This window comes from Salvelinus namaycush, chromosome 10 (genome assembly GCF_016432855.1).
Source record: "Salvelinus namaycush isolate Seneca chromosome 10, SaNama_1.0, whole genome shotgun sequence".
NCBI classification, from domain to species: domain Eukaryota; kingdom Metazoa; phylum Chordata; class Actinopteri; order Salmoniformes; family Salmonidae; genus Salvelinus; species Salvelinus namaycush.
Genome location: NC_052316.1, coordinates 11,783,186 through 11,800,294, shown reverse-complemented (window position 1 = coordinate 11,800,294; position 17,109 = coordinate 11,783,186). Strand labels below are relative to the sequence as shown.

At 42.7% G+C, this 17,109-nt stretch overlaps 1 protein-coding gene across 1 annotated transcript in view; it reads left to right on the top strand.

Moving 5' to 3' along the window:
• The window catches only part of wdr18 (WD repeat domain 18), a 97,666-nt gene that overhangs the window by 27,283 nt on the left and 53,274 nt on the right, over window positions 1-17,109 (top strand). Inside the window, exons 5-6 of the mRNA XM_039002205.1 lie at window positions 9,161-9,304; window positions 16,643-16,707. Of these exons, the coding sequence (XP_038858133.1) occupies window positions 9,161-9,304; window positions 16,643-16,707 (209 nt within the window). The remainder of the gene's footprint in view (window positions 1-9,160; window positions 9,305-16,642; window positions 16,708-17,109) is intronic.

The window sequence follows — 17,109 nt, the reverse complement described above, 5'->3', positions numbered from 1 at the left end:
TTTCTGGTTTGGGTAAGTTTTAATAGTGTTTATAACATCTCCGACACACTTCCTTATAAAACTCACTCACCGAATCAGCGTGTAAATCGATATCGTATATCGATATCGTATAAATCGAGGCTAGCCGGAACATATCCCAGTCCGCGTGATCAAAACAATCTTGAAGTGTGGATTCCGATTGGTCAGACCAGCGTTGAATAGTCCTTGTCACGGGTACATCCTGTTTGAGTTTCTGCCTATAGGAAGGGAGGAGCAAAATAGAGTCGTGGTCAGATTTCCTGAAAGGAGGGCGGGGGAGGGCCTTGTATGCATTGCGGAAGTTTAGAGTAGCAGTGATCCAGTGTTTTGCCAGCGTGAGTGCTATAGTCAATATGCTGATAGAATTTAGGTATCCTTGTTCTCAAATTTGCTTTGTTAAAATCCCCAGCTATAATAAATGCAGCCTCAGGATATATGGTTTCCAGTTTGCCTAAAGTCCAGTGAAGTTCCTTGAAGGCTGTCATGGTATCGGCTTGAGGGGAGATGTACACGGCTGTGATAATAACCGAAGAGAATTCTCTTGGGAGATAATACGGTCGGCGTTTGATTGTGAGGAATTCTAGGTCAGGTGAACAAAAGGACTTGAGTTCCTGTATGTTGTTACAATTACACCATAAGTCGTTAATCATGAAACATACACAACTGCATCTAGCCTGCCTGATTGGGCAGCCATTTGGACCAGTAATGTGTTTTTTCTCGGCAGTTTAGCCTACAAGGTCCATGCACATTAGCAGGCCAGTAATATGGTGTATTTCTTTCAGGTTGTATCTGCTAACAGAAACATGCTAATGCATGGATTTCTAGGGGCACGCATATGAATTATGAGAGTGCTGGAGCACGGAGGAAGATATATCCATAGTTTCCACGTTTTGGCTTCCGTGTTTAATGGCCGCTCTAGAATGCCCTTCTAACCAATCAGAATCAAGTATTCAACAATACTATGGTATAAACACAAACAATTTTCTTCTGTACAAAACAATTATTCATCTCGTTTCTCTCCATCATAGAAATGTGGTTTGTTAATGTCATATTTTGTCTGAAGTGAATTGAGAAAACCAAACTGCCACCTGCAGTTTGCCCCGGTAGTAAAGGCATACCGGAATGCAAATATTAAGTGATGAACTGAAGCTATGTATAGGGAGCAAGGCAACACAGGCCCTGGTGCTCCGTGTGTTTGATGTCCGTCTCTCTCCCCTCTCCCTTCATCCCCCAATGTGTGGATGAGCTACTGGAGCGTGTGTGTGTGTGTGTGTGTGTGTGTGTGTGTCCGACGCAGGGCATCAACTACTCTGATTAGCTTTTTGACTCCTGTGCCGAGTGACTGACTGACATCCAGCGGCTCATTGAGAAATCACTCCCAGGCTTTTATTTAGCCAGCCAGCCAGTGTTCTTATTGATTTGTAACGGCAAGCCATCTTTGCAAATATAGAAAAAAAAATCTGTTTGTAGAGGTCATAGAATTACTCTAGACAATATATTGCATTGGTGAGGACTGTAAATAAGTCCACAATTCTTGAGGCTCCTGGTTTTGAAGTGGGCACTAATACAATGGAAGACAATATAGCCACAATGGAAATCAACCTGTTAAAATGATCAGCCCCTCACCCAGGCATCAATAATGAATGCCACTGGGTTATGAATTTAATTAAGAAGCTGTCATATCTATACCCTGATCAATATGATTAATCAGTCATGCTCCCGCAGGGTATTTCTCCCATGTGTTTGTGGTGCTTACTTGAGCTCTCTGCTAAAGCCTCATACCTAGCCTCCGCATCACGTCAGGTAACTCATACCCACCCTCCTGTCTATTACTGCTTTAATCTAATCTACTGTAGGCTAGATTATATTAATATACAATATTTAGGACCACGGTCACAGCTATGCCTTATCTTTATGTAATCAAAAGAATAACTAATAAGTGCCTTAATCAGTTTTAATGCACCTCTCTAGTTACGGGGTTTTGGAGTCTATTTTTATGGCCAAAAGTAAGAGGCAGTTGAGTTGGCATTTTGAGTAAGCATTCTCAATGTTTTAATAAATCAAAACAAATAAAATCTCAAAGTTATGTTGAATAATAAAGCATCTGAATTCTCAGCATTCTCACCATGCAGCCAGGAAGTAAGCCGAGAGCTAGTGCTTTGGTTGACCAAAACATCGATTGGCTTTTGCACCGACTTCACACGCTATAGGTATAATTGGGATTGCTGATATGTTATTGCTGCACTTATTCCATTGCACAGCCTTGCACGAACACGTGATCCTTTGCTAAGGTATGAAGCTATGGTTGCAGTTATGATGGCATGCAGACTTGGATGGGAATCATGTATTCTCATCTCTGGAATGCATTCCCGTTAAATTAGGTCAACCCCTCTCAAAATCCAATTAAGATGATATACATTCAATGCATTGGGAAATGTATACAAACAACCTCCATTTTTTTAAAGCCACACAGCACTGTGTTAAACTCAATATGCATTCTGTAGTGACTTAATTACTGTTAGTATCAGACACATTGGGTCAACGATCAGTACAGTGAAAATGTCCACTATATTTACCTGCCTGTAAGCTATTTCTTCTGACTGAGCCCCCCACCATTCATGCAAAAGTAGCAGTATCCAGCTATATCTAATGAGATTTGATCCTAATATACTGAGATGGGGGTACAGAGTTCACATAGTCCGTGCTGTTCTACAGTGCATTTGGAAAGCATTCAGTCCCCTTTTTCCACATGTTACATTAAAGCCTTATTCTAAAATTGATTAAATAAAAGTCAATCTACACACAACACAGCATGACACAATGAAAACAGGTTTTTACAAATTTTTGCTAATATTATAAAAAATGTAAAAACAGAATTACCTTATTTAAGTAAGTATTCAGACCTTTTGCTTTGAGACTCGAAACTGAGCTCAGGTGCATCCTGTTTCCATGGATCACCCTTGAGGTTTTTCTACAACTTGATTGGAGTCCACCTGCGGTAAATTCAATTTATTGGACATGATTTGGAATTGCACACACCAGTCTATATAAGGTCCCACAGTTGACATTGCATGTTGGAGCAAAAACCAAGCCATGAGGTCGAAGGAATTGTCTGTACAGCTCCGAGACAGGATTGTGTCGAGGCACAAATCTGGGAAAGGGTACAAAAACAATTGGGCAGCATTTGAAAGGTTCCCAAGAACACTGTGGCCTCCATCATTCTTAAATGGAGAAGTTTGGAACCACCAAGACTCTTCCTAGAGCTGGCTGCCCAGCAAAACTAAGCAATTGGGGGAGAAGGGCCTTGGTCAGGGAGGTGACCAAGAACCCAATGGTCACACTGACTGAGCTTCAGAGTTCCTCTGTGGAGATGGGAGAACCTTCCAGAAGGACATATCTCTGCAACACTCCAACAATCAGGCCTTTATGGTAGAGTTGCCAGACGGAAGCCAGTCCTCAGTAAAAGACACATGACAGTCCGCTTAGTTTGCCAAAAGGCACCTAAGGACTCTCAGAACATGAGAAACAAGATTCTCTGATCTGATTAACTATTTGGCCTGAATGCCAAGTGTCGCGTCTGGAGGAAACCTGGCACCATCCCTACGGTGAAGCATAGTGGTGGCAGTATCATGCTGTGGGGATGTTTTTCAGCGGCATGGACTGGGAGACTAGTCAGGATCGAGGGAAAGGTGAACAGAGCAAAGTACAGAGAGATCCTTGATGAAGGTTCAACTTCCGACAGAACAACGACCCTAAGCACACAGACAAGACAACGCAGGAGTGGCTTTGGGACAAGTCTCAATGTCCTTGAGTGGCCCTGCCAGAACCCGGATTTGAACCCGTTCTAACATCTCTGGAGAGACCTGAAAATAGCTGTGCAGCGACACACCCCATCCAGCCTGGCAGAGCTTGAGAGAAACTCCCCAATTACAGGTGTGCCAAGCTTGTAGCGTCAGACCCAAGAAGACTCGAGGCTGTAATCACTGCCAAGGTCCTTCAACAAAGTACTGAGTAAAGGGTCTGAATACTTATGTAAATGTGATATTTAAGGTTAAACATAGTTTTTTAAATATATTACAACATTTTCTAAACCCGCTGTTGCTTTTTCATTATGGGGTATTGTGTGTAGATTGAGGGGGGGATAAACTATTTTATACATTTTAGTATAAGGCTGTAACGTAACAAAATGTGGAAAAAGTCAAGGGGGTCGGAATACTTTCCAAAGGCGCTGTATCTCCAAGACGAAGAGTCGTGTTACAAATGATCTGTGAACATCATCAGGCACCTGCTCTGAGCTGGAAATCATTTTGAACAATGTCCCTGCCCATGACTTGTTCAAAAGTATTTGTTTACAGGATGTACAGTATTTTATTCAGCAGTTGGGTCACATGCAATCTAATGAAGAATATGCTTGTGGCTCATGTCCAATAGCAAAACAAATGTCCAGCAAATCAAAATGGAAATACTACCTCTTTCAAATGTTTTCAAGTGACGCAATTGCAGCTCTTTTAACAAGAATCATCGTAGTTGTTTAACATGCAAGTTGTCGATCAATCCATTATATTCCATAGTTTGAAAGGAATTAGTGTGACGTGATTTAGCCCATATTGTATAGATATAGTTTGATAAATTACAGAGTGGAGCTCTGATAATTCTGACTCACCTTTCCTCCCCAGTGGTTTATATTTAATTGACAGGCGTGGGTTGTCTCTTCCATCTCTCTTCTTCTTTCATCTTGAAAGTCTCATGTCCCTTGTGACAGTTGGAACAGCCCACCAGCTTCAGAACATGTTTAAGATGTAGGCTAACAACCTTTTTTTTATTAGGCTAATATTTTTGACTTCATATTTAGGTTCACCAAACATTTTCATACTTAAGATTTTCTGCATGGGTCAATGTAACACAGAGCCCTACTTACCATTTTCCATCTATAATTCTAAAGGTTGATTTATTGTAGCATGTTTTGGCTAAGTCAATAGCGTCCCTTCATGACGAATAGCTGGCAAACTATTTCCATTAGGATAAATGCGTAAGTAAATTGTAAATCCAGAACATTCACTTTAGTCTTACTCGTGCTTAACTTTAACGCTATTCCTACACCATCCATTGGGTTATATAATTCAAATGGACTACTTTTCATAATTTCTACCATTTGCAGTAAATCAACTTAGCACAAGAAACACAAGAAACAACTTTAAAATACTCAACTTTCAAGCCTCTCAACAGATGAGAATATCCTTCATACACGTGTTTCATTCAAATATATAACTTGAAATCAGACAATATGCACGCACATAATGCTACTCAAAGTCTACCTCACTTATATTGAGTCTCATTGTGCAGGATGCCATGTCGGGCTCTCTTTTGCTCAATTCTAATACGTCTTCACTGCATACCAAATTTGTCAGCGGCTCGTAGTGTCATGTTCAATATCATCAGCTGCTCTATAGATTCCAGGCTGTCAGTCTCCACAGACAAATAATTTCCCCTGTCCGATGACGGGGAGTGATCGTGTTGGCTGAAGGAGAAGCAGACGGCTTGCCAGAGAACAGGGCTTGTTAGGACAAGGCAGGTTGGGCTACAGATAACTTTCACTAGCCCCCCCTCCCTCCCACCCCTATGACAGGCTCTAAATAGTTGAGCCCCACCATTCCCTCTAGTATACTCAGACTCAGCAGAGTAGTGTCTTGGAGGAGAGATGGGATGGGGTGTTTTTGAATGATTTCGTATCTTATTTTGTGTTTTTTAATGTTTGGTGTACTCTTGTTTTTGTAATTCCATGACTGGGTTGTCTAGAAGTTGGCTTTGTTCAGGCCTGGCTCTCAAAGTTTTTCTCTCCCAAGAGCTATCAGGGTTTTCCTTCAAGCTGTTAGCAAAGTTTGCTTTTGATAAATGGTGCGATCAAAATCTATTTGATTATGGTGCTACCAAAGGGAGTGCATATACTTTTCATGTCATTAGTAATCTGTCTTTTTCATCACTTTATTTTTACCAGGCTTGGAGTCTGCTAGATTTCTTAATAAAAAAAACAAGAACAAATATGGGCTATATGGTCACACCTGTTGCAATCATGTCCCTCCATCCATATCAGAACTAAATTAGTGCGTTCGGAAAGTATTCAGACCCCTTTTTCCACATTTGGTTACATTACAGCCTTATTCTAAAATTGATTGTTATTATTATCAATTCACACACATTACCTCATGACAAAGCGAAAACCAGGTTTTTAGAAATGTTTGCTAATTTATAAAAAAAATAAGTATTCAGGCCCTTTGTTATGAGACTCGAAATTGAGCTCAGGTGTATCCTGTTTCCATTGATCATCTTTGAGATGTTTCTACAACTTGATTGGGGTCCACCGTGGTAAATTCAATTGATTGGACATGATTTGTAAAGGCACACACCAGTCTATATAAGGTCCCACAGTTGACAGTGAATGTCAGAGCAAAAGCTAAGCCATGAGGTCGAAGGTATTGTCTGTAGAGCTCCGAGACAGGATTGTGTCGAGGCACAGATCTGGGGAAGGGTACCAAATAATGTGTGCAGCATTGAAGTTCCTCAATAACACAGTGGCCTTAAATGAAAGAAATTTGGAACCACCAAGACTCTTCCTAGAGCTGGCTGCCAACCGGGGGAGAAGGGTCTTGGTCAGGGAGGTGACCAAGAATCCGATGGTCACTCTGACAGAGCTCCAGAGTTCCTCTGTGGAGATGGGAGAGCCTTCCAGAAGGACAACCATCTCTGCAGCACTCCATCAGGCCTTTATGGTAGTGTGGCCAGACTTCTCAGTAAAAGGCACGTCAGCCCACTTAGAGTTTGCCAAAAGGCACCTGAAGACTCTGACCATGAGAAACAAGATTCTCTGGTTTGATGAATCCAAGATCGAACTCTTTGGACTGAATGCCAAACTTCACATCTGGAGGAAACCTGGCACCATCCCTACAGTGAAGCATGGTGGTGGCAGCATCATGCTGTGGGGATGTTTTTCGGCGGCAGGGACTGGGAGACTAGTCAGGTTTGAGGGAAAGATGAACGGAGCAAAGTACAGAGATCCTTGATGAAGCACTCAAGACCTCCGACTGTGGCAACGGTTCACCTTCCAACAGGACAATGACCCTAAGCACACAGCCAAGACAACGCAGGAGTGGCTTCGGGACAAGTCTCTGCATGTCCTTGAGTGGCCCAGCTATAGCCCGTACTTGAACCCGATCTAACGTCTCTGGAGAGATCGAGACCGAGCTTGAGAGGATCTACAAAGACGAATGGAAGAAACTCCCCAAATACAGGTGTGCCAAGCTTGTAGCGTCAGACCCAAGAAGACGTGAGGCTGTAATCGCTGCCAAAGGTGCTTCAACAAAGTACTCAGTAAAGGGTGTGAATAATTATGTAAATGTGATATTTCAATTTCTTATACATTTGCAAAAATGTCTAAAAACCCATTTTTGCTTTGTCATTATGGGTTATTGTGTGTAGATTGAGGGAGTAAAACATTTTATTCAATTTAATAATAAGGCTGTAATGTAACAAAGACCAAGGAGCTCTCCAAACAGGTCAGGGACAAAGTTGTGGAGAAGTACAGATCAGGGTTGGGTTATAATTTTTTTTTTCTTCCCGAAACTTTGAACATCCCACGGAGTACCATTTTTAAATCCATTATTAAAAAGTTGAAAGAATATGGCACCAACAAAACTGCCAAGAGACGGCCGCCCACCAAAACTCACGGACCAGGCAAGGAGGGCATTAATCAGAGACAACAAAGAGACCAAAGATAACCCTGAAGGAGCTGCAAAGCTCCACAGCGGAGATTGGAGTATATGTCCATAGGACCACTTTAAGCCGTACACTCCACAGAGCTGGGCTTTATGGAAGAGTGGCCAGAAAAAAAGCCATTGCTTAAAGACAAAATAAGCAAACACGTTTGGTGTTTGCCAAAAGGCATATGGGAGATTCTCCAAACATATGGAAGAAGGTATTCTGGTCAGATTAGACTAAAATGTGGCTTTTTGGCCATCAAGGAAAACACTATCTGGCACAAACCCCAACACCTCATCACCCAGAGAACGCCATCCCCGCAGTGAAGCATGGTGGTGGCAGCATCATGCTGTGGGTATGTTTTTCGTTGGCAGGGACTGGGACACCGGTCAGAATTGAAGGAACGATGGATGGCGCTAAACACAGGTAAATTCTGCCTGTTTGTCTTCCAGAGATTTGAGACTGGGACCGAGGTTCACCTTCCAGCAGGACTATGACCCTAAGCCTACTGCTAAAGTAACACTTGAGTGGTTTAAATGTCTTGAAATGGCCTAGACAAAGCCCAGACCTCAATCCAATTGAGAATCTGTGGTATGACTCAAAGATTGCTGTACACCAGTGGAACCCATCCAACATGAGCTGGAGCAGTTTTGCCTTGAGGAATGGGCAAAAATCCCAGTGGCTAGATGTGCCAAGCTAATAAAGACATGCCCCAAGAGAATTGCAGCTGTAATTGCTGCAAAAGGTGGCTCTACAAAGTATTGACTTTGGGGGGGTGAATAGTTATGCACGCTCAAGTTTTCAGTTTTTTTTGTCTTATTTCTTGTTTGTTTCACAAAAAATATTTTGCATCTTCAAAGTGGAAGGCATGTTGTGTAAATCAAATGATACAAACCCCCCCAAAAATACAACCTGAAATTAAAATGGAAGGCAACAAAATAGGAAAAATGCCAAGGGGGGTGAATACTTTCGCAAGCCACTGTACTTTCCAGTTCCAAAATCTGTTCCTCAGCAGTTTTTTCTTCTTCATTTCTCTGCTAGCTGTAATAATGGATTAGCTCAATGAATGGCCATCAAGATCTTGGCACAATGTAAGTGTCATAGGCACTAAATGATTTGATCTATCCAAGTCATTAAGTTGAGGTTGGAACAGAAATTTGCAGACGTTCTGCAGACTAAGATGTATTTTAGTGTCTTGCACTCTTAAACGGCCCACTCCTCTAAGACAGACAGGGTCAAACTAACAGCCCTGCAGTGTGAGCTCATACTGATAATGTGACGTTATACAGTATCTTTTAAAGCTGAAGTTAAACAATGTCCACAACTCAGATCAAATTAACCATAAAACTCTCCTTTTTTTGTCTTTTGCTCTCTCTCTCAAACTCTCTAGCTATGGGAGCTATCCTCTGGCGAGATGCTCCTGTCTGTTCTTTTTGACGTGGGCATCATGTCAGTGACCCTTGACCCCTGCGAGTACTACCTCTTCTGCGGTGGCAGTGACGGCGGTATATTTCAGGTGTCCCTCTGTAGCCAGGTAAGCTATATTGTTTTTCAAATCAAATCAAGTTTATTTTATATAGCCCTTCGTACATCAGCTAATATCTCGAAGTGCTGTACAGAAACCCAGCCTAAAACCCCAAACAGCAAGCAATGCAGGTGTAGAAGCACGGTGGAGTTTTTGTCTTCGCCACCCTCGCTGTTTAACCCTGAGCTTTCATCGATTAACTTCACAACGCATTTGAATTACAAACTGTGGGTCTCTCTTAATGGAGCATCCGTCAAGCACAACCTTGCCCACGCAAACATGGGTTTTTTGTTTCATAACATCAAGGGTTCATCAATGGCCTCCCTGTACATTATAAACGGGTTGCCCTACTATATATAACCAACCCGTTGTGGACAGTACCCACGGAGAGAAGTGTCTGGACAGGGGTGAGCTCAGCCGGGTGACGGCAAATTGGAAAGCAGATATACAGCAGGCACAATGGGCCACAGTCTGGCGACGCCGCAAGGGCAAGTGACGTAATCGAGAGAGACTTTGAACTGACAGTCATCTGTAAAACCATAGCCAGTTCATAGAACTTTGGAGACTGCAGATGAACAGCCTGAGGCAAATAAGCACGTTAATGTCAAGCCCTTGAAAATAACCTTAGAATTGCATATACTGTCATCAAACCCGTTACCCGATTATTAATTATTTGAAAGTGAGACAATTTAATTTCCACAAGTGAAGGCGGAAACACGTCACCAAGTACACACAACTGACAACTTAATAAATTGAGAACATTACAAATAAAAGAATCCCCCTCCACCTGTCAATTGCCGCACAATACAGCTTTGACTGAATTCCCTTTTGAGTTAGTCCTGTACATTTTCCAGTGAAGCACCAAAATACAGTACACTTCGTAAGAGTGGCCCTCTGATCAGCTGACAGCGCCTTGATGTGTCTCCACACTGCTGGCCTGGAACTTGGCTGCTAAAGTTTGTTAATGAAGAGGGGAATGTGAGTGATGTTTGGACCAGCCCACGTCTCTCTGGTGCACAGGGAAGGTCAAGGCAGGTTACACTTACACAAAGCTTTGTCTAGTGGGAGATTGGGGGGCATTTCCGGAACACTACTCTAAAGCATCCTACAGAATCTTCGCTTGGGCTCACCCCAGTTTTTCCAGCTTAAGCCACTGAGAAAGAATTCTTCAGTTCAAAGGGAAAATATTAATAAAACCTGAAGTCTACCATCTGCCACAATTTGTAATTCTGTACATGTATCGGGGAATTCTCTAAAGGTACTCCTCTGTTGCTTTTCCATGAACTTTCTAACATTGCACCATCCTTGTACGGGTGAATCCCCACGCTGTTGGCCTGAAAGATGGAGAGGTGATGGAATGGGGGAAAGGGGAGGGGGGGGTACACCGGCTAGGCCTGTGTTTTGGGTTTAAATTGCCTGGGGTCTTTCATTGCTATTATTGCCCGATACCAAGGGACTTCTTTGCCGCCGCCCCCCCCCCCCCTACGGTGCTCTTGGTTGCCCCCATATATCACAGTTTCTATACATTCCCATCAGTCTCGTCTAGTGGGATACTTTCTGACCGCTCTCTTTCAAGGAGAAAAGGAGACACGTCAGGTTCAGAGTTATGTCTGCCAGCCCTTCTGGCTAAGTGAATCTAGTAGTACTGCAACGTGCTAATCAAGAGCTTCCTGCGTCTTCCTCGGCTTAAACACAAGATGGACTTCTGTATTTGGCATGATTGATGGTTTGTTTGCTGGATAGGCTCATTTTGTGCCCCTTTAAAGTCACATTTCAATGCAGAAAAATGGCTTTGTCGAGCTGCAGAGAATTAATCCAAATATTGTATGTAACTGACGTAACCAACTAGATCAGAGAAGACATTAATGGATGTGGTTCAATTTGAGTTTCAAGCTTTGTCCTCTCCTCCTTTCTACTTGCCATGAGTTTCATGTCAGGTACCACAAAGGAACTTGTATAAAAGACTCAATTAAACATGACAGAAATGAATGTGCACATTTTAGCACAAGAAAGGATCCCCCTCTTGTTAGACCACCCCACTTCCATTTAAAACCTAATTTCCCTTATCCTGGCTCTTGCAGTCGCACAAAACTGTGTGCAAGTCACTCACTGTGCATTGCCCATAGGCATCACCCCCCATGATAGACAAATCCTGTCTTTTTCTCTTCCTCTCTCTCCTGAAGTAAGTTTAGATGGGAGTGCTTCACAATGCTTACTTCCATGGCTTGAGAATCACTGTCTGAGTAAAGGCAGATCGCTCACTGCTCCATTTATTTACTACATTTATGTATCCATAATTAAACTCGCACATTTCGGTTTTTCAACCTCCTTACTCGATATCTCTTTTTAGTTTTAATTGTGAAAGCCTCTCCCAAATCCATCAGCACCACTGGAAATGTTGTGGGTGGCTCTTGCATGTATGGCCAAATAAGTGATATCCCAGAGGCATCAGGTTTGAGTGGAGAAAAGTCTGCATCTGTGAAAGAGTGCTGCTGATGGATGGCTGCTGATGGATGGCTGCTGATGGATGGCTGCTGATGGACGGCTGCTGATGGATGGCTGCTGATGGATAACAAATACACTATATATACACAAGTATGTGGACACCCCTTCAAATTAGTGCATTCGGCTATTTCAGCCACACTCGCTGACCGGTGTATAAAATCGAGCACACAGCCATGCAATCTCCATAGACAAACATTGGCAGCAGAATGGCCTTACTTTAGAACTTAGTGACTTTCAACGTGCCACCGTCATAGGATGCCACCTTTCCAGCAAGTCAGTTTGTTAAATTTCTGCCCTTCTAGAGCTGCCCCAGTCAACTATAAGTGCTGTTATTGTGAAGTGGAAACGTCTAGGAGCAACAACGGCTCAGCCGCGGGACTGGTGGGCCACACAAGCTCACAGAACGAGACTGCCGAGTGCTGTAGCGTGTAAAAATTGTCTATCCTCGGTTGGAACACTCTACAGAGTTCCAAACTGCCTCTCGGGAGCTTCATGAAATGGTTTTCCATGGCCTAAGATCACCATGCGCAATGCCTGGATGGGTGTAAAGCTCGCCGCCATTGGACTCTGGAACAGTGGAAACGCGCTCTCTGGAGTGATGAATTATGCTTCATCATCTGGCAGTTCGACGGACTAATCTGGGTTTGGCGGATTCCAGGAGAACGCCACCTGCCCCAATGCATAGTGCCAACTGTAAAGTTTGTTGGAGGTATGCGGCTGTTTTTCATGGTTCGGGCTAGGCCCCTTAGTTCCAATTAAGGGAAATCTTAATGCTACAGCATACAATGCCATTCTAGCCGATTCTGTGCTTCAAACTTTGTGGCAACAGTTTGGGGAAGGCCCTTTCTTGTTTCCGCATGAAAATGCCCCCGTCCATAAAGCAAGGTCCATACAGAAATGGTTTGTCAAGATCGGTGTGGAAGAACTTGCCCTGACTTCAACCCCATCGAACACCTTTGGGATGAATTGGAACGCCGACTGCGAGCCAGGCCTAATTGCCCAACATCAGTGCCCGACCTCACTACTGCTCTTGTGGCTGAATGGAAGCAAGTCCCCGCAGCAATGTTCCAACATCGAATGGAAAGCCTTCCCAGAAGAGTGGAGGCTGTTATAGCAGCAAAGGGGGAACCAACTCCATATTAATGCCCATGATTTTGGACTGAGATCTTCGACGAGCATGTGGTCATGTGGTGTATCTATCTGCAAGGACTGTCATTTTTTTCAACAGTTCCCTTACTCATCTCTTCTCCAACCAAGAGCTTATTTATGTCCTCTCCATTTCCATGCCCCCTCTCATTGACACATGGTTATTGTTCCAGTCCTCTCACTGAATATTAATACAACCAAAAGGGACAGGGGGATCTATTGGTGGCACAATGATTACATGAGATTATTAACAGAAACGGTCATATAGACTGGTCCTTTTAGTTGGTATAATTGTTTTTAGAGATGTTTGGCTGTGGTACAGATTACTGTGTCTAATATCATTCTACTATTGGTCAGGGGATTCTGCAACCCTTTTATGTTCACTTTTTTGACATGAAAGTATCGCAATAATTGCTTTGAATGTTGTAGTGGAGTGACTTGACCTCAGGAAGAATGGCTCAGTTATAAAATAGTAATTGATTTGAAAGATAAAAGATTTCTGAGGGAGCTTATCATTTCATTTATTCATATTGAAGTGTGTTTCATGTGTACTGAAAAGACCTGTTGCAATTATTGAGAAAATTCCTCAAGTCAAGACCCGGTTTGGGTAACGAAGTTTCTCAGCTTCTTATTAATGCCTACCGACCCCTTTTCACCTTGGTCCTGTATCTGGAATCATAGGTTATTAATGTGCTAACTTTCCTCATGTATTTTTTTTAATTTTTTTTTTATCTTTAATGCTTGCCTTTCAAAGATTTTCAAAGCCAAGCTGCCGCTGCCCCATTGACTCGTACGCCTTTTGACTTCCATCCGCAGTCTTTAGACGCTTAATTATTTAGGCATGTCATCTTAAAGATCAATTGGTTAATTAAGGTAATAGGAGAGAAAAAAGCTTTTATAGCCCTGGATTTGAGTACAACTAATAATGATTATCTTCTGTTTAAAGAGAGGAACACGTCGTTTGTTATAACAGGTATTTGATTAAACAATGTTTTAATGCCAAGCCTTGCGTTGTTGCATCGGTCCTCCATAGATGCTGGAACTTGCTGCTGAGTGAAATCACAGCTTTTTAATCCTGCATCATTTCCTCTTCCCTCTGGCTTCCCCCTAGCTATCAAAGTATAATGATCCGTCTCATTATGCTGCATTCTCTGTCATTCATACGAAAGGGATTGCAGATAATCTGTTACTCATTTGTCCTCGTTGTGATTGAGAATGGATATTTTGTTGCTTTGGGCCAACTGGCTTCCATTACAAATGTTTTATATATAAAAAAAATAAATGTATTCATTTTTACATAATTTGTTAGAATCCAATAGGGTTGCTGCATATCTGAACATATTGTAGTTTATTTTTAACACAGAGTGATATCCCTTTGTATTGAAGCTACCTGTATACTGTATTTGGACCTTGCATCAACCCCATAAGTTAACCATAATTTCCCTATAGGAACAACCACATTTTTCGTTTCCATGTTTTCATGATTCAGCTTAAACATTTTCTGAGTATAATATCGGAACTCTGCCATCTCTACAGTCAGCATCTAAAAGGCATTAACTCTCTGCTAGCATGTGTCTTTCTGCTCCTCTAATTGTGCTGTTTACCCGATTTGGGGAGTTATTCATTTCCTAAACAGCTTAACTCTGAATGTGCCCGTGGATCATTGTTTAATAAAGGGGATTTCGTACCGTAGCTGGGCAGACGTTTCTATGTGATGAGTGTTTCAATGCATGGCGGGCATTAACTCTGCCAGTGGGGATATGAGCGTTGCATTCCGAGAGAGCTGCGTTTGTTGTGCTGTTTCGTTCCCCTTGTTTAAATTGTTCAGCAGGAGATGAGACCGTGAGCCCAGAATTTTCACATTTGGATAAAGAGGCAGACAGAAAATCAGACCGTTCCCTTCCTCACGCGAGGCAGCAGCTAGCCGTTTCCTTTTTCTTCAGTGTGAAGGTTTAGAAATGTAATTCTGCCAAGAAGTTTTTGCCATAGAAAACACAATTGTCTTGCTAAATGGTTCCGGACATCCCTCACTGATTTAAGCACTTGATTTGAACAGTTTAACAGGCTAATGTTAGACAAAAAAGAATCTGGCCTTCATCGTGGTGAATGAGTTTTCACTCCACCTCCAACATTTTAGTTAATGTAGTGGTGTGAAATGAGACATGATGCTTCCCTCAAACCTTCCCTTAATGATTTGCATTTCAGTCATCTGACCAATTGTACAGCTGAGTCTCCAGCCCAAGCCAGGCTTGTACACACATCGATAGAATTAATAGCCACGGCTTCAATTAAATCCCTTTTCGAGTCCACTTTTCATGTTTAATTGAGTGCTCTCAAGACCGGCCGTATAGACGTGATGCAATGATTAGTGTGTCATAGTAAAATCCAGTGGCTTCCTCCCTCACTTGCATGTCTGACGCAACCCCATCCCTAATTAATGCAATTAAGTAAAGCGATCAAACCACTTAGAGGCTGACGAGTGCCAGAAATATCCAGCCAACTTAATAGATGAGAGAGACATATTACTCTTATTGTATTTGTCTCATAGTTTATAAACAACCGATGTGGACTAACAGTGAAATTCTTACTTACGGGCCCTTCCCAACAATGCAGAGAAAGAAAATTGAGAAATAATAGAAAAGTAAAACACGTAATAATAGATACACAATGTGTAATTATATATACAAGAGTACCAGTACCGAGTCCATATGCAGGGGTACGAGTTAGAGGTAGATTTGTATATATATAACTAGGAATACTGTGTCATAGTAAACAGTAGCAGCAGTGTATGTGATGAGTCAAAAGGGTTAGTGCAAAAAGGGTCAATGCTGATAGTCCGGTTAACTATTTAACTATTTAGTAGTCTTATGGCTTGGGGGTAGAAGTTGTTCAGGGTCCTGTTGGTTCCAGACTTGGTGCGTCGGTACCACTTGCCGTGCGATAGCAGAGAGAACAGTCTATGACTTGGGTGGCTGGAGTCTTTGACAATTCCTCTGACACCGCCTGCTATAGAGACCCTGGATGGCAGGGAGCTCGGCTCCAGTGATGAACTGGGCCGTATGCACTACCCTTGGTAGCGCCTTGCGGTCAGAGGCCAAGCAGTTGCCATACAGTGACACAACCATTCAGGATGCTCTCGATGATGCAGCTGTAGAACTCTTTTCAGTCTCCTGAAAAGGACTTCAAGCCTTGTAAATTCCAACATGCAACTGTTTTTTTTACCTTCAAAATGAGAAACACTCACAATCCAACAAGAACTATTAAAATAGAACCGTTGTGTTGTCGGAAAACTTAATGATGGTGTTGAAGTCGTCCGCGGCGATGCAGTCGTGGGTGAACAGGGAGTACAGGAGGGGACTAAGCACGCACCCCTGAGGGGCCCCCATGTTGAGGGTCCGAGTGGCAGATGTGTTGTTGCCTACCATCACCACCTGGGGGGTGTCCAGTCATGAAGTCCAGGATCCAGTTGCAGAGGGAGGTGTTTAGTCCCAGGGTCCTTAGCTTAATGATGAACTTGGAGGGCACTATGGTATTGAACGCCGTTCTGTAGTCAATGAACAGCATTCTCACATACCTATGTAAGTGTACCTGAGACACAAGCTCATTGGCTCTGGGTATTTAAAAAAAAAAAAAACTGTCTGAGGATTGCTTACTCTGATCAACTTTTAACTTTTTTCTTCTTCTTCTGATCTGCAGAGCTTAAGTCGGGATAAGACGTTCCAGTCGGACAACGAGGGCAACCAGGTTTTTAAAGGACACAGGTGGGCTGCCTTCAAGGTCTGGTCTATGTAATATACACTGAGTGTAGAAAACATTAGGAACACCTGCTCTTTACATGGCCGACTGACCAGATGAATCCAGCTGAACGCTATGATCCCTTATTGATGTCACCTGTTAAATTCACTCCAATCAGTGTAGATGAAGGGGAGGAGACCGGTTAAAGAAGGATTTTTAAGCATTGACATGGATTGTGTATGTGTGCCATTTAGTGGGTGAATGGGCAAGGCAGAAAAATGTAAGTGCCTTTGAACGGGGTCTGAGAGGTGGGGGGGGAGGGGGTGGAGAGAGGGATGGTTCAGGATGAGGGGCTTTGATGCTGTAACAGCTGTGTGGTGACTGACGGGTTGTTTCATGTGGCTTTAATACCCCATGATATCCTTGTG